The sequence below is a fragment of the Pseudorca crassidens genome, chromosome 1 (genome assembly GCF_039906515.1).
Source record: "Pseudorca crassidens isolate mPseCra1 chromosome 1, mPseCra1.hap1, whole genome shotgun sequence".
Lineage (NCBI taxonomy): Eukaryota > Metazoa > Chordata > Mammalia > Artiodactyla > Delphinidae > Pseudorca > Pseudorca crassidens.
This window is the reverse complement of record NC_090296.1, coordinates 129,568,193-129,593,655: the sequence shown is the minus strand read 5'-3', so window position 1 is coordinate 129,593,655 and position 25,463 is coordinate 129,568,193. Positions and strand designations below refer to the sequence as shown.

Here is a 25,463-nt window from a genome sequence, read left to right as displayed (position 1 = left end):
ACTCCGCAAAGGTGACATGATACTCTGCATCCACATTTTTATGAGTTCTTCAACAATATTAATGCCTTAGAAAGTGCTATTAATTGAGGCTGGATGAGAGATCCAGAGCCTTGTTTCTGGCCTCAACTTTTAGTGCAGCTGGGGAGAAAGGGTTGAGATCAGCATCTTCGATAGATAGTTTTACCAAGGAAGCCCTGAACCAGAACAATGCACTTGTATTTAGGGACTGTACCTTTGTCTTTTTACTCAGCATCTACTTGTGGACCTGACCACATCTGCATTGGCACACAGACTTTAGGGCTTCTGTGCCTTTCTGTTGTAATTTGTAAGCTTCTATTGCTCTTTTGAAGGTTATGTCTTGGTGCAGCTGACTCACTACTTCTGAACTTTAAAGCCACTTATTATGATCATTTGAGGAGTTTCTCCATAGATATAGGATACATCAGGACATCTGTTGTACCAGTGTCAGGACTTTATCTAACAGAGCTACACAAAGACTCTATGTGTTCTTGAGGATGCACACCAAATGGCAAAAGTCTTTGCCTAGAAGAATGGGTCTTGACACCTCTGAAGATTCTTGTGTTTATTAACATTCTGAGGTCTCTGTCTCATGGTATCTTGAAAGGCTTTTCTTCATTTGGCCCTGGTGGATCTTTTATCTTGAAGGCTATTCTGCTTCTCTGCCCGTAAAGACTCTTATTCAACCAGTAGTATCTCAGTTTAGATACCGTGAAACCTTTCTTAAACGTGTGCCTAAGAATATCCAGGGTAGCCCTTACCTGCGGTTTACAGAGGCCAGTTCTGTATGAGTCTCTCTGACAGATTAGGAGCTAGTTGAGAGCATAGACTATCCTCTTATTCATCTTTGTTTTTCCTCCACTAACATTCCCACCTGTGGGATTAGGAGATTGGGATTGGGGGGGCAGCACATGGTGAATGCCTAAAAATTTTGTTGATTTGAAGGTATATTTCACATTTAAGAAATAGAATGTATTTACTAAAAGAATACATAAGAAAATAGTATATTTTCTTAATTCTATGTTCTGTGTTAATGAGTACCTTGGTGAATACATAGTTTTGAAATCTGAGTAATATTCCCTTTCTCAGGGTCACTAATGACCTTCCAAGTGTTTCACTATGCAATTGTATCATTGGTCCCCATGTTGCCTGGGGCAAGTATTCTCAAAAGAGTATCAGTTGTACTTCATTGCATAAGTATCAATATTTGCCTTGTAGGGAACAGTTTCCCTAAAGAAGATGCATTTTGGAAAAAGTTAAGAAAGTTGACTCAGAAAATGGAAAGTTGGGGAATATGGTAGATTGCATTATCATTCAAAAAATATTTGTTGCACTTCCCTGGGAGAGGACTGAACTGTCTTACACATAAAGATTGACAGTGAGACTTGCTCTGGACAATGAAATGTGACGGGAAGTATGTGTGGCACCTCTTCCACAGTGTCCAGCTGTCTTCCAGATAGAGGAAGCTAAGTGACTATGGAGCACAAGAAAGAAAAAACAATCTTTGTTGTAAAGCTACTGAGATTTGAGGGGTCTTTTGCTACTACAACATGAGCCAGTCTATCCTGATGGAATCAAACAATTCCAAGTAGAGTGGATATAGTGACAAATATTTGGAGCATAGAATAGCAAATGACAAGTAAAGGCATAAGATTGCCATGAAACTGCAAACTAAGATCTGATTTTGAAGTTACTTCAGTAAAAATGTTGAAGTTGTGGGCTTCCCTGGTGGTGCAGTGGTTAAGAATCTGCCTGCCAATGCAGGGGAAACGGGTTCAAGCTCTGGTCCGGGAAGATCCCACATGCCAAGGAGCATCTAAGCCCGTGCGCCACAACTACTGAGCCTGTGCTCTAGGGCCCGTGTGCCACAACTACTGAGCCCATGTGCCACAGCTACTGAAGCCCGTGTGCCTGGATACCGTGCTTCACAGCAAGAGAAGCCACCGCAATGAGAAGCCCGCACACTGCAGCAAAGAGTAGCCCCCACTCACCGCAACTAGAGAAAGCCCGTGCACAGTAGCAAAGACCCAACGCAGCCAAAATAAATAGATAAATAAATAAAATAAATTTATTTAAAAAATGTTGAAGTTGCTATGGGATTTCAAACTAATATTTAATAGAGTTACTGACTGTTTTGAGTATTAAACTTGCTAAAGAGTCACATAAATAAACCAAATATGCCTGCTTTCTTTCTCTCAGTACACAGATGCATTTATTAATAGACAGAGATGGTTTAGACGTTTAGCTAGGCATGACAGTATATGAAAAATACAGTACCTCACAAACTCTGCCTAGGGGTATGTACAGCTTACTAAGGAAGATCTTACCTTGGTAAATATTAATAATTATAACTTTAAAGAGGAAAGAAAATAAGAGGGTAATTACTTACACTTGGAGGGAAGAAAAAGAAAGGATTTATGGAAGATGTGGCATTTGACCAAGGCCTTGAAGTATGGTTAAAAGAAGACATTTCTTAAGGGGAGAACAGTGGGTGTGAATCAGCAGAGGCAAGAAATATGAACAATTATTTTGAGGCAATGAGGATACTTCTTGGCTAGAAAATGTTATGCTTAATGCAGAGACATGGTGGAAAATAAAACTAATGTTAAATTGGGAAAACATTTTGGAGAAGCTAAAATTCCCGGATGACTATTTTAACCTTTATGTGAAGCCTTAGAAGTTGTTGAATACGGGATGACTGTGCTTGTGAAACATATGGGGCCGGGGACCCAGAGGTGTTAAAGCCCAGGCAGGGCTCTGACTTGGTTCATGGGCACATCATGTCTATGGACATGTCCATGTCCATATCCATAGACATGGAATGTACTATAAAACAACAGAGTGTATCAAATCTATGTCAGCAGAAGCTTTATTTCATAGAGGTGTTGGAAAACTTGGTTAGTTGTTTGTGGAACAAAAACCAACAACATGCATGTTCACTTCATATCAAATTGCCAACCCTCAAAATAAGTTTGTGGTTAGCTCTCTATTGTGAACTTATCTAAACCTAAAAACAGGTTTTAAAAATCACAGGGAAAAAAATAAAATGGATAGACTCAACTACATAAAAAACTTGTTTTTATATGTCCCCCACTTTACCCAATTCAGGTTTTTAAACAAATAACTGGGAAAATGCTTGCAGAGGATACAAGCAAGTATTAGTATTAAAAGAACTTTAATGAATAGGTAAAAACAGTAAGAGGAACAAAAAAATGGGAAAAATGAATGAATAGTGTAATTAGATTATTTATAAAGTTAAAATCAGGGGAAAAACAAACATTTAGGAAGTGATCAATTAAAGAAAGTGATTGAAAGGACACATTTTCCCAAGGAAATTAACAAAAGTTATTTTTAAGAAATATTATGGGGCTTCCCTGGTGGCACAGTGGTTGAGAGTCCGCCTGCCGATGCAGGGGACATGGGTTCGTGCCCCGGCCCGGGAAGATCCCACATGCCGCGGAGCGGCTAGGCCCGTAAGCCATGGCCACTGAGCCTGCGTGTACGGAGCCTGTGTTCCGCAATGGGAAAGACCACAACAGTGAGAGGCCCACGTACCATAAAAAAAAAAAAAAAAAAAGAAAAGAAAAGAAATATTATGCAATATTGTTATGTTTACAAAGTGAGATAGGCACTTCTATAAAGTACTCATAGTGGCATGTATGTTTGTGTGGTTCTTTTGCAAAGTAATTTGGGAATATGTATCAAAAGCCTTCAGCCTTGGCTTAGCAATTCCTCTTTTGGCACATTCATCCTAAGGCAGTAAGTTTAAACATAATGAAAGGACTCTGCTCAAAGGTATCCCTAAGAATATTACTTACGTTTTGTAAAAATGGCAGTACCCTAAATTTATTGCATTCAGGAAAATGTATTTATAAACTATAGAATACATGTGTATGTATTTGATGGAAAATTAGGAGAACTTTAAAATTGTATTTATAAGTAATTTGTAATAAGGATGAAAGTGTTTATGCTATGGTGACAATACAATATATGCATTTGATCAGAGTTATATAAAAGAAACTATACACACACAGGCACATAAAAGATTGGAGGAAATTTCCAGATTGTCAGCTTTTAAATGCTGGGTCCATTAGGCGATTTCTTTTCTCCTTTATATAATTTGGCTGAAAATGTGGTTGATGCTAAAGTAAGAGCCTAGAGGTTAAAGTCTTTCATCTACTACGTAGAACAGTCATACGAATGAATCAGACTGGAAAAGGTATAGAATATAGGGACAAAACCAGAAACGGATGTGGAGTAAAGTCAGGAAAATGCATATACTTTGAGGCAGGAGGAGAACAGGAGCCTGTCAGGCTTGGAGTAGGAGGAAGACAAGAAAAGTGAGGCCTCCTGAAGCTTTGGGTGGAAGAATTTCAGGAACAGAGCACCACCCATGAGTGAAGGCAGGAGGGGAGGAGGCAAGGAAGTTGATGATTAGAGAAGGTTGACTTTCCAGCGACCTCAATTGAGTCCAGAAAATTAAGAGCTGAGAAGTTTGAAACTGATAAAGTGGGCTGTTGAAATGGACAGGAGGAAATGGAAGCCACACTTGCCTTGCTCCAAGAAAAACAAAATCAAACAGAAAAGGCAAATATATAGCTATAGGTGGCATAAGCAGTGGACTTTTTTCTCTGCACTGGCAGTGGTGGTGGGGTTCAAGGCTGTCTAAGTGGGATGTGCACATCAGGAGGTTAGCACTGGGATTCAAATACAGGAAAGCAGACTGGGTGCTTCTCCTCAGCTCTCCTTGATGCCTTTCCTGTGGTTGGAGCAGAGCATCTCAGAGTATACTCCTGCCCTCTGTGCCTCTCCAGCTCTCGGGTGGGGGTCCCTGAGCTATCCCAGGTGTTCCAGGGTCAGTGCCTCAAACATCTGTGCACTGTTGCTCTAGATGGACTGACAGGGGATGACTGATAAAAACCATTTTGCTCAGTAAAGCCTTGAGCCAAATCTCCCCTATCTACAATGGAGAAGAAGGGGACCATTAGTTGAAAACTAAATGAGATATTTGGCACTATTCTGTGTTCTAAGCTAAAGCCTTCCCCCAAAGTTTTCTCAGGGACAGTTCTCAGCTGAGTATTTAACCTTAGAAGAGTATCCTCGTCATGACCTCATACATAGACTGAAAATCATTCCTCTCCCAAGTTCTTGATGGGTACCATTAGGCGCACGGAGGCAGATTACATGGTTGTGGACCACCCCTCCGTTCTGGACTTTTCAAATGCATGCTGTTGACCCCTAGAAGTCAAAGCAAACTCTTTGCTGTGTCTGATCTCCAGTGTAACTCCTGTCTGTTTACTATAGGTGCCTACCCTCGGCTCTCACTGAGCTTTCGGTTGAAGAGAAACATTGGATACTTCATTCTCCAGACCTACATGCCCTCTATCCTAATTACAATTCTCTCATGGGTGTCCTTCTGGATCAATTATGATGCATCTGCGGCTAGAGTTGCCCTTGGTATGTGCTATTTTTAAATGATACCTAAAATGTAAAGTCACCATATCATTACAATATTAAGGGAGTTCAAAGACTATAGTTCAACTACAATTTTTTGACATCATGACACCAGTCTTGCCCATATAGTCACTTTTTATCTTGAAACACTAATTTCATGCATGATTCTCTTGATGTGTTAATTTAATTATAAGGCTCAAATGTGAATTTTCATGCCTATGAAAGGGAAAATATGCTTGCCGAATATTTGCATAATAAAACTATTTTTGACACTAATTTTAAAGCAAGGATTAACATCTCCTGTTCAAAATTATTCTATGGCCCAGAAAGAAGACTTGATTAATTGCGTGCATTCTTTTTTAAGTTAGAAAAACAGTCAAATGTTATACCATATAATTGGAATTACACAAATTAATGAGCATTAAAATGTGATATTAAATTCTGAGTGGTTCCCAAGAACTCTAGTGATCTCTTCTGGCCATTGGTCACTTGACAAATGGATTATTAGCTGATGTACAATATACATTTTATGTTCCAGTATGATTTCTAATATTTTTTAATTAAGGGAAGGCTTATATTTTCAGAAAAATTATTTTCTACTGAACTAATTATTATGAAACTGCATGGACAAAATAATTATTTAAATACATTTGAGGTAAGTACTGAGCTTTTAGAGCTGAAGAGCAATTGTCCAGTTTATCCCTTCTTTGGGTAGGGTTGAATTTAATTCCTGGGAGTGAAGTCATCAATAATACCTTTCAAAACTGATGGGAAAGAATTGCAACACATCTGCTGGTAAGCCTGCAGAGAAGCATAAGAATTCAGGGATCTGGTTGTCCCTCTTTCTTACTTTTTCTATTTACCATCTCTTCCCAGGAATATAAGTTGCTTAGCATCATGCTTCCAGGAGAATGTGTGTACATGTGTGTAAGTGGACGTCTGGTTTAGACGCAAAGACAGGTGACTCTCACTGATTCAAGATTAGATTTCTTTTCTCATGAAATAATATTTAACAGTGACTTATTTTTTTCTAATGAAATAACATTTAACAGTGACTTAAGAAACTTAGGTAGTTACCTCTAAAGTATTAGGTGAATGTAAAAACACTTTGAGCAGAATAAGGTATCAAAAAATCAGAAGTGCTGTTAATCTATTTCTGATGGGCTTGGTAAAGGAAAAATCTCTCGAAAAAACCTTCAGGATTTTTTACCACCTGCAGAGGTTACCCTGTAACATCAGTCCTTTCTGTAGGTTTTACCTTTTTTGTTATGTTACTAGATTGCTCTTTGTTAAACTATTTTCTCTTCTCACCTGGAAAATTCACAGCTAAAATGAATTTGCTAGGGCAGATCCAAATTTTGTGGAGCTGCTAGCTTATACAACTTCAGGAGCTCTCTTTAAGGAAAAGAATATAAAATACATAAATACAGAATTTCCGGAACCCCTCCCGAGCCTGTAAGAGGCCTGTATTAGAGAAGATCAGAAGCTGAAGCTTCCTGAGCTTCCAGGGAATCTGCCTCAGAGACTCTGTTATTTTTGAGATAATTAGAGAAATATGAGTACCAAAGAACCAGAATTATCTGGCATCATCAGAAGAGAGGTGTACTGAAAATGCAAATTTCTCAATTTTCTGGATGATCCAAATTCTATAGCTCCTAAATTGTAAACATCGTCTTCCACAATATTAAATAGATAATCTATCTGGAGTGGATTAGAGTCAACATAGCCTCATTACAGCATATGAAAGTAGACTCCACTTTTTCTTGTCAACTCAGTATTGTTACTATAAACCTCAATCATGCTTCTGGGATGTTTTCATGTTCATGAAAACATGAACATGCTTCATGTTTTGCTGGGACAGAGGAGTGGTCTGTCCAGACTGGCTAAGGCGTTACCACTGGAGGTGTGCAGGTTCTGATGGATATCAGAAGTCTGGGAGGCAGAATTGAAGGCATTTGCCAGTGTTGGGGTGGACCTGAGGCCTGGAGGTCGAGAAGGCAGCTGGGATCTCCAGGCTGCAGTGTCTGGCCAGATTGATGTCCAGCAGGTCCCGCTCTCAGCGTGGGACCCCAGTCCTCTCACTCCTTGTCTCCCAGCTTCTGCATAAGACATGGTCTCTGAGCCTGGGCCTGCAGGACTTGGGAAGTGACAGCACGGCAACTCCAATTGGTTAAGGAAAAGTGTATCATCGGGTAATGAACCCTAAATAACAGCAACAACAACAACAATCATTAAGGCTGAAACTTACCAAATACTCAGGTTCTAAGTTCTGTGCAAGGTCATTGGAAAGTGGTTACCTGATCCATGGTGCAGAAGATCCATAGCATGATAGGCAGGGTTATCGTTCCCATTTTACAGAGAAGGGAGTGAGGTGCAGAGAAGCTACATAACTGGTGCAAAGTCAGATAATATTAAGTGTCAGAAGAAAGATTTTAATCCAGTTTGTCTGACTTCAGGGCCCTTAACCACTACACGTGATTTCTACAGTGTCAATAGACAATACACAGAAGGGTTCTTTGGTCTATTACATTGTAAAAATGATGGATTTTTTTAAAAGCTCAGCAAGAATTATTATTAACCATTCTTTAAGGAATCTCTCAGAACCTTTAAGATGCTAATGTGCTCAGTGCCTCTTGGAGAGGATATAGCCATGGTTTGGGGGGCTTTGACTGGAGAACTCCCCCTCCCCCAGCTCACTTCATGTGTCTTGTCATGAACTACACCCTTTGAAATATTTAGAGTGCTGTTTGCCTTCATCCTGAATGATTGCACAGTGGTGAGTTCTCCCCACTTCTAAATGAGGTCTGAGAGGTGTGGGTCTGCACAGAAGGGTGCTCAGTGAAGACCTCCTTGGCATGTCCCTCCAGCTCAGGGCACTGTTAGACCTGGAATTGTCAGGGGTTGTCTCCTCTGAGAAGGGAAACGCTGGTTCTTCACCCAGTTGTGCTGCACAGATGCTCTGTGTGCTTCAGGATCTTATGCTTCTTCTGCCCAGGATCTGACCCCCACATCCGTTGAACTGTTAGTGTTAGAAGCCGCCAGACTACAAAGTTGGGAGTTGTAATTACATGGTCATCCTCAAAAATCCTGAAGTCCACTTATCAGTGAATAATAGTATTGGTCCTTCTGAAAGTGAAAATTTACACTAAAATAATTTAAGTCACATTATTTAGGTCACAAAGAAGAAAAATTAAATATCTTTTGATTAAATGATATAAATTATATTTTTATTTCACAACCTTCTTTATAAATGCAGTTTTTCAAGCATAATATTTCCTTAATATAAATGAGAAATAATTTGAGGCTAATAGTTAGCAAGACAACAGCTTGGTAAATGTATGAAGAACACAGAAGGCACCACTCAGTCTCCCATTCTGCCTTTGGATGGGGTCCCCTTTAGAGATTAGAAGTTCAAAGAGAGGCTGCCGGATCTGGGTCTCCTGCCAAGAAACTGGAGGCTACCAGAAAATGTATTTTTCTGTGATGCTGATAATGATAACATCTGTTGTTGGCGAGTGTTAACAATGCCAGTTACTGTTATCCCATCACCGTGGTGTTTAGACTTCACAACACATTTAGACAACAGTTGTGGACCTATCAAGCTCATTCAGGTCCTGCTGCTGGTACGTGGTGGAGCAGGGCTTTTGGCCTGCGCCATGTGGTTCTACTATCCAGGCCGTGAACCACCGCATCCACCACTCTCCACGGTTATCTTGATAGGAAGGAAAATGATACAAAGAATTAGAGAATGCATGGCCTTTCAAGCTAAGAGGTCATGTGATCCCAAGCTGGAAAGCCAGGGAACACTCACCACAAAACCTTACTCTTAAGGGACTCCTTGAGCTGGCACTGATGGGCCTGAAGCCAGCGTCCTTGCCCATTTTCCTCGCCTTTGCCAGGCTGAGTTCTCGTTGACATGTGCTGGCCGTCCCTGTTTTGTGTTACTTTAGCCCATTTTCTGGGGACATCTGCTGAGGCCTATGTTATACACATCCACTCAGAATAATCAACTGGAGAGCCAAAGCAACAACTAAAGCAGAGCACTTTCCAAAGTCCATTTGGAAAGAAAAAAATAAGTTGTGGCAACAACATTACAAAATTTTTGAATAATAGTGAGAACAGCTAATTTTGTAGCATCTGCATGGTGTTTTTGCACTTCCTTGTAAACTATAATTATCCCATTGCCATTTTCAAATCTTAAAAGTCCCCAGGTACACCTGAATTTTATGTTAAAGGCGAGTCTTAAAATATCCTGACATCTTTGACTTCCATATATTCATCGTCAGCTCTTGTTTGCAGTCAGACATGAAAATAGGTTCTCTGCTCCTCGCTTCCCTCATCTCCTGCTAACAGCAGCTCAGCATGTGTGGGATGGAAGCCTGGGCTCTCTTCCCTCTTCTCCAGGTAGTCACTAGTGAGGGGAGCCCTACACTCTGGCACTCATCCAAGAATGGGATGGGAGTCCAGAGGGCATCAGACTAAAACGCTTAACAAACCCAGCCCCTTCCCCGGAGAGTTGAGTGGGGGTCCAGTGGGGTCAGAGAAGTGGTCTGGTGGGACCATGTGTCTGGGTGGTCAGCCTCTTGGGCTTGCACCGCCTGCTGGTTTAGGGGACATCATTGGTTTTCTGGGTTACTACAACTGAAGGACCATGACTGAAGCTCTCACCTTGCAAGTCTCCTTGAGAGAAGTCCTCATGTGGCAATGACCCTCTCCTTTGGGTCCTGGAAGACACATGAGTAATCACATTCCATGGTACCAGTCAAATGGGTAGAAAAGAGTTGGCTCTTTGGAGCTGCCTTACTTTTTTGAGACTTCTTAATATTTCAAAAGTACTGTCTCAAAGAGAGCAAGTCAGCTGCAGTAATGCCCGTGCCACTGAGAAGTGAGTGATGCAGTTCATTCCCACACATGTAGCTTCATTCAGCTCAGCAGCTCTGGTCATGTCATGAGCCAATGGGTCCCCTGCTCTCTGTGGCTTCAGATCATCCCATATGGAATCTTTATACACCAAGAACATGCCCACTGCTATGGGAGAATTACAAAATATGGTCCTTACATGTTTTTAGAGACTAAACTGAGCTCCCTTAGGGAAAAATGGTATTTTTCACCTGATACTATCTAAAGAATACAAAATAATGACATTTAACAAAAAAAAAAATACCAACAGAGATCTGGCCACTTGCCCCAGAGCATGGTAAGATCCTATACTTTGGGTAAAATCTTAGCCCTTGCCCACAGCCAACATGTGCTGCACAGCTTATCAGCCTCTTTCTTAGCTGGGGTGGGAAGTTGCTATGTGAGGTAATCTGTTCTCCGGAGCTACACTCGAACATTCCCTCTCTGAGCTAAGGACTGGTTCCCGTCCTTAGCAGCTTTAAGTCATTGCCTCATTCCCCTTGCTTTAAGGCCTTGTGGTAAGAATCATTTTCTTCTCTAGTGGCCACACATGGCCTTCCTAGATTCCCCAGATTCATTTTCTTCCCAGAAGCTTCTCACCCAGACACTTAGTGTTTTATGATAAATTCCAGGTTTATTTTCATTTCTTACAGCTTTCATGCAGGGCAGCCTCTGCCTTGTCCCCAACCCCTCTCCATCCACCTCCGTCCACGGGCCAGGTGCAGTGGGAGGCGCCTCCCAGGTGGCGCAGGGTGGGAAGAGATGTTAACTCCCCAGCCTGAGATGTGACCTGCCGCCCAAACTGTGTGTTCTATATTCTGTAGTGTTTCGATCACCCAACAATATTCAACCGTGATTTTCAACTACTTCACACTGTTTGAGAAAATAAAGCAGGGAAGTGAAAAGTGAGGAACTGAGCGGTGGACCTGCAGCCTCTCACGCTCCCATTTCTTTTACAGGAATCACCACCGTGCTGACCATGACGACCATCAACACACATCTTCGGGAGACGTTGCCCAAAATCCCCTATGTCAAAGCCATTGACATGTACCTCATGGGCTGCTTTGTCTTTGTGTTTCTGGCCCTTCTGGAGTATGCCTTTGTCAACTACATTTTCTTTGGAAGAGGCCCTCAAAGGCAGAAGAAGCTTGCGGAAAAGACCGCCAAGGCAAAGAATGACCGTTCAAAGGGTGACAGCAACCGGGTAGGCCTCTCGGCCTCGGCCGCCCCCACTCTGCCTTTCCCAGACCTGCAGACCCCGCGGCATCATGGCCTTTGAGTAGGAGTGATGCAGGCTTGTTGATTGTAGCCTGAAAGGTGGCGTCTGCAAGTCACTGAATTTTATAGAAAAGCAAAATTGGTGCAGAAGTTGGAGAAGCCAAAAGCTTGCCAGTTTCCTGTGAAAAGAAAAGGAAAGATATAGGAATGAATGGATCTCTGGGGTGTGGGGCCCAAACTTGACAGTCAAAAGCATTTTCAACAATGTTGCAGTTTTCCTTCAGTGGTCGAATTACAAATGTGATAGCCAGCATGCTGTTGTTCTTTGCACGGTGTGGACAGCCCCCTCTCTCATCTGCCCTGGTTCAGGATCCCTAGTGCAGGGCAGGAGCAGTGCACTGTCCCAGGGCTCTCGTGCATCTGCCCTGGCCCAGCCCTGCTGGCTGTGTTCTGCAAAATGCCAGGCAAGCAGCCCAGGACAGCAGCGGCCAATCAGGGAGCTGCTCTAGGACCCATGGGCTCTGAACCCAGAGAGAGGGCACCAATCAGGTCCCTCTCCAGCCCTCCTCATCTCACGCTTACATCCTTCCAATTACAAACTTTGCAGTTAGATGTCATTTCGGTTTATTTTTTTAATAAAAGGAATATGTTATTGCAATTATAAATACTATTTTAGTGAAAGCACATTGTCGTTTCTATAAAATTTTTATCTTTATCCTTTTACCTCTTGCATCCCTTCAAGTCCTCAAAAATATACCTCCACCCGTTTACATACTGGACTTGTTCCTATATTTCTTCACTTTTAAATTCTTCTTACTAAACATACTTATTTCTCAAGCTCGTGAGGTTTCCTTGTTCTTTCTGGTGTTCTTGGTGCATTGCCGGCCCAAGCCTCTCCCAGGGGTGCAGAAGCTCCCTGGAGGAGTGCTGTGCCTGTGGCCCACCAGTGGCCCAGAATAGGTCCCTGGATGTTCATGAATGAATGAAGGTAAATGACTATAAATGGCTCCTATCCTTTCAGCAACACATAAATAGACTTGGTCAGAGAAACTAGGATCTGTGAATAAAATCAGGCTTCCACAGGCAACATGACCCTGAATTTCTTACTGGAAACTATACTTAGCACCATACTGGTGTGTTTCTAAATTAGTCCACATCCTATTATGCATACACAGTATACTTTGGTAATACTGTTTCCAAGGAAACTAGAATTCATCACATCATTATTTTTTCCATTACACAGACACGCAGACACATACAATGCTGTTTTTCCAAATTCCCTCATAATTTAAACAGATTTAAATTTTATTTCCTTTCTTCTAAATGACACTCTTTAGAAAGGTTAAATTGTTTTGCTACAGAAATATCTTTTTGAGTGTGAAGCTTAAAATTTAAAACAAAAGGAAACAAAATCCCCCAAATCTCTAAATCCACAGACGAAATTAAGCAGACTGTAGAAATAATATATTATAAATCAGATGCAGAGGAAAATTCATGAGTCCATTTTTACTGTTTGCTTTTCTGAAAATTTGTATCTGTTTTCCCAGCAGTTTTCTTAAAGCCTTTGCATGTTCATATTTTTAAAAATCTGTAATTGTAGACATCAGCTCAGACATACAAATGCATGTATGCTAGTTTTAAATGCATATTTGATGCTCTTAAAGGTAAGCATTAAAAGCTGTTGCTGACTAGATGGCAAACAGGCACATGAAAAGATGCTCAACATCACTAATTATTAGAGAAACACAAATCAAAACTAAGAGTTATCACCTCATACTGGTCAGAATGGCCATCATCAAAAAATCTACAAACAACAAATGCTGGAGAAGGTGTGGAGAAAAGGGAACCCTGCTACACTGCTAGTGGGAATGTAAATTGGTACAGCCACTATGATGAACAGTATGGAGGTTCCTTAAGAAACCAAAAATAGAGTTACCATATGATTCTGCAATCCCACTCCTGGGCATATATTTGGAAAAGATGAAAACTCTAATTCGAAAAGATACATGCACCCAAGTGTTCATAGCAGCTATATTCACAATGGCCAAAACATGAAAACAACCCAAGTGCCTGTCGACAGATGAATGGATAAAGATGTGGTACATATATACAATGCAATATTACTCAGTCATAAAAAAGAATGAAATAATGCCATTTGCAGCAACATGGATGGACCCAAGAGTATCATACTAAGTGAAGTAAATCAAACAGATAAAGTCAAATATCATATCATTTATATGTGGAATCTAAAAAAAAAAAGATGATAAAATGATCATATTTCCAAAATAGAAATAGACTCACAAACATAGAAAAGAAACATACAGATACCAAAGGGGAAAGTGGGGGGAGGGATAAATTGGGAATTTGGGATTAACAGATACACACTAATATATGTAAAATAAATAAACCACCAGGACCCTGTATAGCACAGGGAACTATATTCAATAGCTTGTAATAACATATAATGGAAAAGAGTGTATGTATATACATATATATGTGTATATATATATAAAACTGAATCACTTCGCTATCTAACTGAAACATTGTAAATCAACTGTACTTCAATTTTAAAATATTGTTGCTGACCACACCTAAGAATTTAGTGATAATTTTAAAGTAGAAATGCACCTCCCAAAAGTTCATATCACATGATCCGAATGAATTAAAGTAAAGAATAAAAAATTTAATGCAAAACAGAAATGGCACTATGCAGAGGCCAACAGTTTCAAGAGTTCTTTGTAATTACAATTATTCACTCATTCATTTTCAGTGATATCTCTTGGGATTGTTTATCAGTATGGCCAGCAATGGCCTCAAGGAGCCCCTCTGTCATAGTTGGGAGCCAAGAGGCTCGGGGGCTGAAGCTTTTCTTGGACTGATGGACACTGGGTGACAACAAGGACTTGTACTGTCATTGTCTTTGCTTGTGTCCTGTAAGAGATCTCAGGGTGGTGTCCTCAGGGGCTCTGCAGGCCACCAACGTGACCATGACGCTATTGAACCTAATGTCGGACCATGAGTAGATTTTCCTTAAATTTAGTGATTCAACTCTATTTTAACTTAGTGGCAGTGTTCACATAGTCACTTAGTTTATCCTCAGATCAGTGGTGCAATGAAAATCCTGACCTTAATTTATTTGTGCTTAACCTCTGTTTGTTCCTGAGTTGTTTCTATACCCAAGAGTTAGTCTTTGGTTGTAATGCATGTATTATGGTTACAAGCCTTGTGATATTTTGCAAGTTGACCAAACGGTATTTGAATTTCATGAAGTGGCAGAAAGTCTTGCCAAGGAATCAGAGCTGCAGGCTTGACATCATTCCTCTTACTAAAGAGCAAGATTTCATTTCTCACATGATAAATAGTTCCTTATTTTCCTGAAACTAGAGTATTTTATTCATTTTGAAGATTGAAGGTTAGTAGAGAATGAGACGTCAACAGTGTGCCAATCTGGTGACAGATTCATGGAAAAAGTGAAAATCCCTCTAGGATACATTCCACATGAGATGTTTTTCATCTCTGAATGTTTCTGCCTGTCCAAGTTTTGAAGCGGGAAGAAAAACTACATTGAAATCAATGAATCTAATTATAGTAGATATGAGTCAAACTCCTCAAAATAAGTAGCATTCATGAAATGCTTCAGAAATTACAAGTCATCACTGTCATTCTATACAGGACATTTTTACAATCCCATCTGTTTTAAGATTTAAATTCTAGATGATAGGAAAAGATTAGCATCTCTTCTGGAAATATTTGTTTAAAATGTTTGGTTTCTAAGATTTAAAAGATTTTAGTAACCCTTTAATTCTTGCAGAAAAAAATACCTTCTAGTAGTTTCAGTGTAAATTTTCTACACACTGGTTCACGTTTAAATGAAAACTATGCAAATGTAAAACTATGTCAAAAGCAGCCAAACTAATTTACTCTAAATTCTTATTAATTCCATGTATATGTTCAAGTTCCTTTTGACATGATTGTTCCATTGTAGCTGTTCACCCCACTCTGAAATGGAGCGATGCAACCATATTGGTTCTCAAACAGCTTTGAGGCAGCCACCAGTGTCAGAGCACCCTGGCACCCCAACTTTGTAAACATTGACAACATCAGGTTCAGCTTCCCTCAGGGTGGGTTTCCTTCACTGGAATCCAAGAGTGCAGACTTAGACCCACCCTCCGAAGTTCTTTTCCAAATGCACAAAACTGGCCACAAGTGATAAGGGAAGACAGGATACTGATTCTTACAGATTTGTCATTAAATCTTGAAAAATCAACTCAGCATCCAGTTGACCTTACTTCTTATGTTTTTTTCACTCTCCCTGTGGGCTTCCTGAAATCACCATACACCTTATTATCTCTTTGCCTTTGATTCCCTCTTCCCAGAATCCCTCTCTTTTTTGTCCACATCTCCCCTCCTTCAAGACCTAACCCAGATGCTCTTCTCTATGATGTTTTCCTGATTTTGTCTACCACTTGTTCCCATCCTGCCTCTGACAATCCCCACTCCAAGCAGGTGGACTTGTCCCTGTTCTTCTAACCTCCAGGGCACATGCTCTGTGCTTCGGAGATAGATAGCAGGTCACATTTCATGTGGCCACTGTGCCTTCTGTCCTAGACAGCATCCCATTCTTTGCATCTACCAAAAGGTGGACACTGGGGCTGGATGTGGTAAGTGCTCAGGGAATGTGTGTCCATGAATGAGTAGTGTTTGTCATCTGTTTGGTTCCACTGAAGCCACATGTTTTCTCACTCTTCTAGTGGGAAGGGGGGGAAGGTTCATAAATGTACCTTTTTTTTTTTTCTAATTAGAACTATATCTTTTTTAAAAAATTTTATTGACGTATAGTTGATTTACAATATCGTGTAAGTTTCAGGTATACTGTACAGTGATTCAGTTATACATGCAAATATGAATGTATACATACATAAGAATCTTTTCCAGATTCTTTTCCCTTATAGGTTATTACTTCACGCTACTATGTATAAAATACATAAACATACCTTTAAAGCCAGGTGAAATTCTGCGTCATTAGAACCATCAAAGTTCTACCTAATAAACGTATCACAGAATACTCCTTTCCTTCTTTAATAGTAGACATTCCTTTATTGGTATTTTGTTCTACAAAGTCATTCATCATAATCCCCTAGATTTTGATAAAAGGAGATTTGCATATTATGGCATTTTTGATAACTAGAAAAGAGATGGAATTGTTGGCATGTATTTTAAAATGTGCTTTAAGGGCAATAGGCAGTACCTTCTAAAATGCATTTGCTGATTATTTGAAGCTCTCACCTGTTCCACCCCTTGAGGGCAAGGACCTTCTCTTACTCCTCCATGCATTTCAGTAAAGGCCAGCTAATCTGCCCATCACCCTCACCTCCTTGTTGCCTTAGGGCCAACTGCCCACAACTTCCGAAGCAGGTCCAGACCACCCCCTTCTTAGGGAAGGTGATGTCTTCCGGTGGCCCCAGCACACCCCCAGTTCCTAGGTGGTTTCTACGGAGGACATGCTACTGCCCAGTCCCTTGCTGGCCTTTCCTTTGCTGTCTCCTCCTGTTTCAGCCACACCTTCATTTACCTGTTGGGCTGCTCCTCCCACATGACTCAGCTCCAAACCACCGGATGGATGCCTCACTGATCCCCCAAACAGGAAAATAGACTTTTTGTTGTACGGATTTTACTGCCAATCATTCCAGGGAGAGACGATGAAAAGAACAGATACAGAACACAAGTCCTTACAAAGGTCTACTATTCCTGGTACTTTTGATATACAAGCCCCATTAGAATTTTAACCTCCATTTTAGAATAAAAAAATAATAAAACTTTAATTTTCTTCTGGCAGTGCTCTGCTCCTTCCCCAAGAATGGGTCTCCATGAAAAGCCTTCTCCCTAATACGAATGGTATTATCTTGGTCTATTCGTGTCTCCCGGCACCCCCAGGTGGGCTGTCTTCCATTCTCAGGAGACCGTAGACCACAGTCCATCCCACCTTGGCCCTTCTCATTCATCACGCAGGAACATTGAGCCCAACCCAGGCTAACGTGGGCCAGCTGCTTCACCCTGAGTCCACATTGCGAGTATTTCTTCAGGGAGCTCGGGAAGGGCCAGGAGGCTGGGTGGGAGTAGGGTGATGAGTAACTCTCTCTCCACTCCTTTCCCACCTTCTTAACTGCAGAGATGCAGAAATGACCAGGTGGTGGTGAAGCATTGCTGAGTGTCCTGCATGGTCTAGAGGAAATGCTGGGATGGGTTTCAGTGGCTGGCGGGGAGCAGTTACCACCTCCTGACATTTCGCTCCCAGACTGCCCTCAAAGAACAGAGACCAGTGCGGTGCACACCAACTAGGGTCTGTCTCTTCACTTTCTCCCTTCAAATCCATCATTTATTCTTTATTCTGCCACTTAAGTTGGGTTTCAGAAATGTGTCACTATTTCACTTAGAAATCACTTTTATTTCTCATTACCTAAAGGGTAAAGGTGAAATTCCTTTAATGGCTTGACTCTCATCTGCTTCCCATTCATCACCAGGTTTTCTTTCCTGTAATGATAAGGTGATAGGTAGATGCTGACAGGGATGAGAATGACAGCCACCTCCTCTATCTCCAGCTGAGCATGGGCCAGGAGTTGAGCGTGTGCATCCATTCTCTCCAGGACTTGAGTCCCACTAGTTTGCCCTTCTCAAAATACTTCAGTCACTCTTCAAGGCTTTGTATGTATGTTTTTCTGGCTTTTTGCCTGAGAAATTTCTACTCATTCTTGAGGCCCAGTTCAAATTCATCACCCCTCTGAAATCTTCCCTTTTGTGTCCTGTAGTAGTTTTGATTACAGCCACACAAACTTAACACTTAAAACAACACCCAAATGTTATCCCACAGTTGGGTCAGTCAGAAGTCTGGGTATAGTGGGGCCAACTCAGTGGGTACCATGGTTCCTTGTGGTTGTAGGACTGAGGTCCCCATTGCCTTGCTGGCTGTTGGCCAGGGCCCATCTTTTCTCCTAGAGGCTGCCCCTTTCTTCTCAGGCCTTCCCTGAAGTTCTCAATCAAGGGTGAATCCAGTCCTCATGCTTCAAATTCTCCTGGCTTTCAATTTCTGCCACATCTTTCAGACGTTCTCTTCTGCTTCGAGCTGGAGAAAGTTCTCTGCTTTTAAGGTCTCATGTGATTAGATTGGGCCCACTTGGATAATCTAGGCTACTCTCTCTATTTTAAGGTCCATGACCTTAATTATGTTTGCAAAGTCCCTTTTGCATAACATACTCAAAGGTCTGAGGAGAAAGGGGTGACATCCTGATGACCACACCTTTCCTTCCCCAAGCGTAGTTGAGTGGTATTCTCAAACCAAGGGGGGGTGGGGAGGGCACCTCTGAGTCTTTTTTTGTGCCTTTGTGCCAGAGCCTGAGTGGCCCCAGGATGTTGGCAGCCCTTCCTGTGTCTAGACAACCTTGGTGTCTGGGGCCATCCTACCTGCAGTCCAAGCACCACTCAGAGATCTGCACGGGCCCCTACTCTTCGTTGGGAGTCTTCTCTCCCAACCTCACCTCCTGTACATCTACCTTAAGGCCTAGCCTCAGGCATGCTCCATGAAAGTTTAGTGGCAGACCAAAAAGTAAAATGGACCATTGGCGTCATCATGAAAGGTCTGAAGCTGTATTTAGCACAGAATAAAATGTTATTTTAAAGTTTGGCTCCGATGTAAGAAAGGACTTTAGCCTATCTTAAATATAGCTCTTAAAAAGGAGGTCTCCTGCCAGGAGTGGAATTGAGTGGGGAGATCGTATTTGGGTGGGGGTCTTTATCTAATCCACCAAGGTCATTAGGTGTGTCCATTCATCACAGGACTCGCTTGTTTCTTCATGGTAATTTGGATATTTTTGTACCATCAGAAAAGGAGACAAATCAGCTTCCAAAGAAGAATGGGAGAGTATAGTTTCTATCCAGTGTATAGTTGTGAAAAATGGTTATAATACCTGTTAACATCTTGAAAGACATTTGTACTTTAATTTTGTCTTCAATAAGGACTTGTACCCATAATGTGGAATTTCAATTTGAAAAGGGCCCCCTTATTTTATCTAATTTTCTACATGAGAATTTTTAAATCAAGGAAATCAAAACTCTAACCTGCAGTTAAGCCCACAAAATGACACTTTCCACTAAACTAGAGTGCTGGCTTTGACAGATGTGCAATTTCTCATACTATATGTGACATGGCTGCATGACGTAAGTCTGTCCTGGGTTTGTATGTAGAAATTAGGTTTATTGGCATGCTATGCTAGCTGTCTAACAATGTGTGTTTTCTTCCAATTAGGTGGATGCTCATGGAAATATTCTGTTAACATCGCTAGAGGTTCACAATGAAATGAATGAGGTCACAGGTGGCATTGGTGATACCAGGAATTCAGCAATATCCTTTGACAACTCAGGAATCCAGTACAGGAAACAGAGCATGCCTCGGGAAGGGCATGGGCGACACATGGGGGACAGAAGCATCCCGCACAAGAAGACCCATCTACGGAGGAGGTCTTCACAGCTCAAAATTAAAATCCCTGATCTAACCGATGTGAATGCCATAGACAGATGGTCCCGGATCGTGTTTCCATTCACTTTTTCTCTTTTCAACTTAGTTTACTGGCTGTACTATGTTAACTGAGTGACTGTACTTGATTTTTCAAAGACTTCATTTAACACTGAGTGAAATATTACTCTGCCTGTCAAGTTTTTATACCTGTACACACACAGACACACACACACACAGACACACACATATATACATACGCAATTGTATATATATGTGAACTTTCTCAGCATATATATAAAATACACGTGTATATGAGGATGTATGTGTATATGTTTATACACACAGGTGTAAGTACCCATGTGTATGTCAAACAAATACACATACATATATACATTTTGCAGCTATGGACAATTTAACACAGGATGCATATTAAAGAAAGTCATAGTTTTTTCTTTTTTAATTGAAAGGGACAAGCATCGTCTAAATATTATGCCTTGAGAATGAGGGCGCGAAACACAATATCATCCCAAAATGTGTCTTTTACTATCATTAGTTAGATGTTTTAGTTTAAAAATCAGGAAGAAACTTAGTTATTCTTCGAAAACTCATACAGTGGTATTGCTAGTTTAAAACCAGTCACACTTCATACCCTCTCTTTCAGTTTATTAAGTGAAGGCTTTTCGGCTTTCTTGGCAATGGGATTTGTTTTCGTGGGGCAGACTTTTTCTGTACGGTTCCATGGGTGGGGTGAGCCTCTGGTATGCGCTCACCTGTTTCTTAAACATAGGTAGAGCCCACATTGATGTCTGCACGTCCATCTTTTGAAAGCCCATCGGGGATGGATGGCATCTCATTGTAAGTACTCTGCTGTACAGTGTATTTCTCTGCTCACTTGGAGTGGATCCAGCTTCCGCATCATGTGGGACACGGCAGCACATTTTGGCAAAGTTGAGTTGACATTTCAGTTAGTGAACACGTGCTCTACATCTCTTATGGATTTCTAGGCCTGGTATCTAACGGAAAGCTTAGACGTCTCAGGTTATTTGTTACTCTAAAGTAAAACCATCTAGGATGAATTTCCCCCTTGTCTTTAAGTTATCAATCACTCATAACATTGTATGTTAATATCAAATATATTTGCATAATATGCATATATATGTATATTTACCAAGATTTTCTTTCTTACTCTTGCTATCATGGCAGCATGCAATGTCATATTTTCTTTCTGTGATGTAACTACTTTCTGTTCTCTAGAATTAAGATTGAAACAAAAAACATTTCTGTTCAATTTCAGAAACCAAGAAACATCCTCATGCCTTTATTTCTATATCTGACATATTTCACAAGCACATCCAACTACTCCTAGTGTAACTAGGATGCTGCAGGAACACGACCAGTCCACACCATGCATCACCCAGGGACCCATGACCGTTCTCTTGAGGCAAAGGAGAGCAACATGACAACAAACACAGTCACTTTTGGTTCCTTCTGATCCACAGCCTCATCAGTATTTGGACTTTTTAAAGCTCGTAGAAACAAGACAAGGTGCACCGGTTTCATAGATGCAACCTTAACTTACTATTTAGATGAGATCTTTCTAAAGAAAAAAAAAAGAGATGATATATTTTTTGTAAACAATATTTCTATCACAGGCATCCATAAACTGAAATGACTACAGTTGTGCAAACAGATGTCACAGTGAAGTTAAGCATTTGGAGAAACAAAAAAGCAAAATATTCAGGAAAGAACTGCTAAATTAATACTTTATCCCAAAATGCCACATATGCCTCACCCTCTCTGTTCTATCCAAAACCAATGACCAGAGTCTCGCCCAGTATTCTCAGAGCTGACCCCAGTTTTCCCCACTGGTAGGGGTACCACCCTCCTTGCGGGTGTATGTGCTGTGGGCTATCCCCAGCAGCTGACCACTACTTGATTTACCTTGGTGGCTGATGACAACCTTTAATTTGTAAGAGTTTGTAACAGGTCAAACCCACCATCAGGTAGTACACAGACCACAAAGTCTCATGCTAGAAGCAGTGACCAATTTTTATACCCTTTCCCCTCTTTCATTCTTATCTTTTTTCAGCATCTTCTCCCAACCACTGCTCTCTGGTTTTACTTTTATCTGGAGACTAGCCAGTGACTTCTTGTTCCTTGGCTTTTTTCTGACAATTTTTTTTCATGGGTAACAATGGGGGAATCCTAAAAGTTAAACAGATTGGGAAAAACCTTGTAAGTGGCCTTATCATTGTTAACATGTTAAAGAAAAAAAAAAAAGGACATTGTGAAGACCTTATCCCTTTCAATACTTCAGGTATCTTCTTCTGTATCAGTGATTCAAGGAGTGAGCTCCACATGCAGAAGAGGGACCCCAAAATGCAAATGAACATGGACAAAAGTGTCAACGGTTGATTTAAATGTACAATTTATATATTCAGAACTGTGACATTAATTCTTTCTGGGAGAAAAGTGATTCAAAATGTTTTTGATGCATAGTTAAGGTACCCAACTGTCAGAAGCAGAGACCCCGTGGGGCTCAGAAGAACTGCAGTCTACGTCCCAAGATTTTCTGGATATAAATTTGCATGGTATAGTCATAATAGCTTTTGAGCTTTTTATATGCATTTGGCACCGAGACTGGGATCCACAACTTTGTAGACACTACAATGACGTTAAACATAATAGCTATACTATAAATAGTGTTTGTAACTACACACACACGCGCACACACACACACAATTACATACATATATTCTGTAAAAAAAAAAAAAAGACTTTTTGAGATCCTTGGGTATGTGTTTGCTTTACTCCATTTTAGAAGAAAATTACTCTTCTTCTAATAAAATTATTTTATAGCTTCTCCATTTTTAAAAGCTGTGAGAAATGTTGAGAAGCAGAACTCTGTGCTGCCAGAAGAGAGTCGAGGTTGGCTCTCTGTTCTATTACAATGCCCTTTCATTACTGCACAGCAGTTCCTGGAGCCAGTGAGTGTGGTGTATTGATAAATCTGAACGCGGACCCCTGGCATAATGTGAGGTGGTTGTTACCCTCGTCCAGACCTCTTGAGTAAGGAGAGAAAAGTTGAAATTGGAATCTAATGGTATCTCTTTCTCAACAACTGAACGTAATAAAAAGTTGATTTTCTACATAGCCCTGTCTTTCCAAAATGCTTCACAGGGGCTCAAAGCATACAGAAGAATCTTGTTATGAGTTTGTTATTACCATATTCGAATATAAGTATATTCAAGACAATCCCAGAGCCCTACTACATAAAATCCCGACAGAGAAGGATGGATAACACAGAGTAATCTTTAAAACAAGTATTGTTCTTGTTCACCAGCCCCAGGACTGTAGGGGGTTTCACTGTCTATACCATGACCCACTCGTTTTCCTCTGATCTAAGTGACCTCAGTGTATATCATGATAATGTTCCTGTCCCATGTATATGTGTAGTACCATGTGTTTCTAGTGCCAGCACCCAGAACTTTGGACATGTTCAGTCGTTGACATCAAGACACTTCTCACCGTCCAGCTATGGGATTAACGTTTTCACCAAGGAGATCATCCTCTCAGAGGTGATGCCAAGCACGTAGGGACTGGTTTTAAGGGGACAGGCATACTGCAGCTGGAGGTGTTCATTTTCAGCATCTCATAGATAATCCCATTGGTGTTTGTCCCACAATAGTGTCTTCTAAAAAAGAGGATGTGTCCAACTTTGAATCTCCTGGCTTGAAATGATAAACCATCCCATAATTCTTAATTTAGCTCTCCATCTGAAAACCAGTTCATATTTAGGGCCATTTTAATGTAAGCAAAACTGAACAATCAGTGAAATATTTTGTTACTTGTGGAATAGAGTCCAGCTCTCACCTTACATGAGCTATTGGTCAGGGCAACATTGAATCGTGGAGCAAAGAGCTGCCCAGGTGGATTAAATTTTCCCAGGACACAACTAGTGTGCCTTGGATTGATTATTACCTCTTCTACTGCATTGAAAGGTGCCATGTTTTCCTGAAATTCCCAGCACCTGGGTAAATAGCAGCCTCCCAGAGAGTGACTCATGTACCATGCCTCTCCCTAGGGCAAGCCCCAGAAACAATTTTGTCATTCTTGTCTCATATTTCTACTTCATGAGTCAATGAGTGTGTTCAAGGTAAGTACAGGATTATTCTAATAGGAATAGGCGATTGCTGTCATGATCAATTCCCGCATTGATTTCATTTCATTGTAAAGATCAATTAAAACCCAATTTTGCTTAAGCACATTGATGTAATTTTTTTGGTATTATTTGACATGAAAAAAACAGCAAAACTGAGTGATAGATACAATATGAAACTTGTTGATGAATGACTTCAAATTTATTAAAAAAGGACTAACTGACTTCAATGTGAAGGCTGATTTTTTTCCCCTTGTCTATTTTCAAACTAGTGTGATTATTTTAATTCTAGGTATTTTTAGTCATACATTCCCATTTCAATTATGCTGAAAGTAAAAAGAAATAAGCTCAAAACTGACTGTATGAGACCAATTTGAACCATGACATTTTTTTTAAATTGTGATTTATTCTGAACATCAAAGGACAACTAGACACAGAGATCCACCTTGCTCCTCTCTTCAAAAAAGTGATTTCAGAGAGAATTATTTCTATATTAAAGGCCAGGAAACTAACCTACCAATAAGCTCTGGCACAGGTGGTGTTGGTCCCTACTCTTTAGCTTTTCAGGACTAAAAAGCAATTTCCCTTGTTTCCTCTCCAGTGGGAAAGTAACAAGCAGTGTCTCTGAGTGAGTGAGTGAATGAATGAATGAAGATGCTCAGACACCTCAAACCATACAGAACTTTTACTGACACACATTTCTAGGCCCCTGAAATGTTGCTGGCTCACGTGTATATGCTATATATAAAAGGAAAGTGTCCCACAGCCAGCTAGGGTTTAATAGAGGCTTAGCTTCCAATGTGCCTACTCTAAACAAAATAATACAGTCTTTGGTAATTCTTTACATGCCACGTTTTCATTTTTTAACCTATGGACAGGTTTTTTACCTCCCTCGTCTACTTTGGGACCCTGACATGGACATATTTCACACTAATTCTCTGTCTAGGACTGGCACTTCACAGTAGGGACATTTCTCACTTCATGAGGCTACAACACTATTCATTCAGATGCCAAGTTTAAATTACCAATAACTGCAGAAAAAAGGAATTTTGATCAAATTTCTTAAAGTTTCTTTTAAAAGCATCTCACTTTTGGTTGACAAAGAAAGCCTCACTGAATGCAAGGTCCACCCAGAATCCACTTACTCCTGGTCCGCTTGGCTGCCACGGGCCACGTACACATTTGGCACCATTTCACAATTCTTTC

The 25,463-nt window shown here is 40.7% G+C and overlaps 1 protein-coding gene across 1 annotated transcript in view; it reads left to right on the top strand.

The window, feature by feature from the left end:
* Positions 1–24,482, top strand: part of GABRB3 (gamma-aminobutyric acid type A receptor subunit beta3) — a 235,404-nt gene extending 210,922 nt beyond the window's left edge. Inside the window, exons 7-9 of the mRNA XM_067755785.1 lie at positions 5,323–5,475; positions 11,331–11,575; positions 19,889–24,482. Of these exons, the coding sequence (XP_067611886.1) occupies positions 5,323–5,475; positions 11,331–11,575; positions 19,889–20,230 (740 nt within the window). The 3' untranslated portion in view covers positions 20,231–24,482. The remainder of the gene's footprint in view (positions 1–5,322; positions 5,476–11,330; positions 11,576–19,888) is intronic.
* The last annotated feature ends 981 nt before the right edge of the window (positions 24,483–25,463 follow it).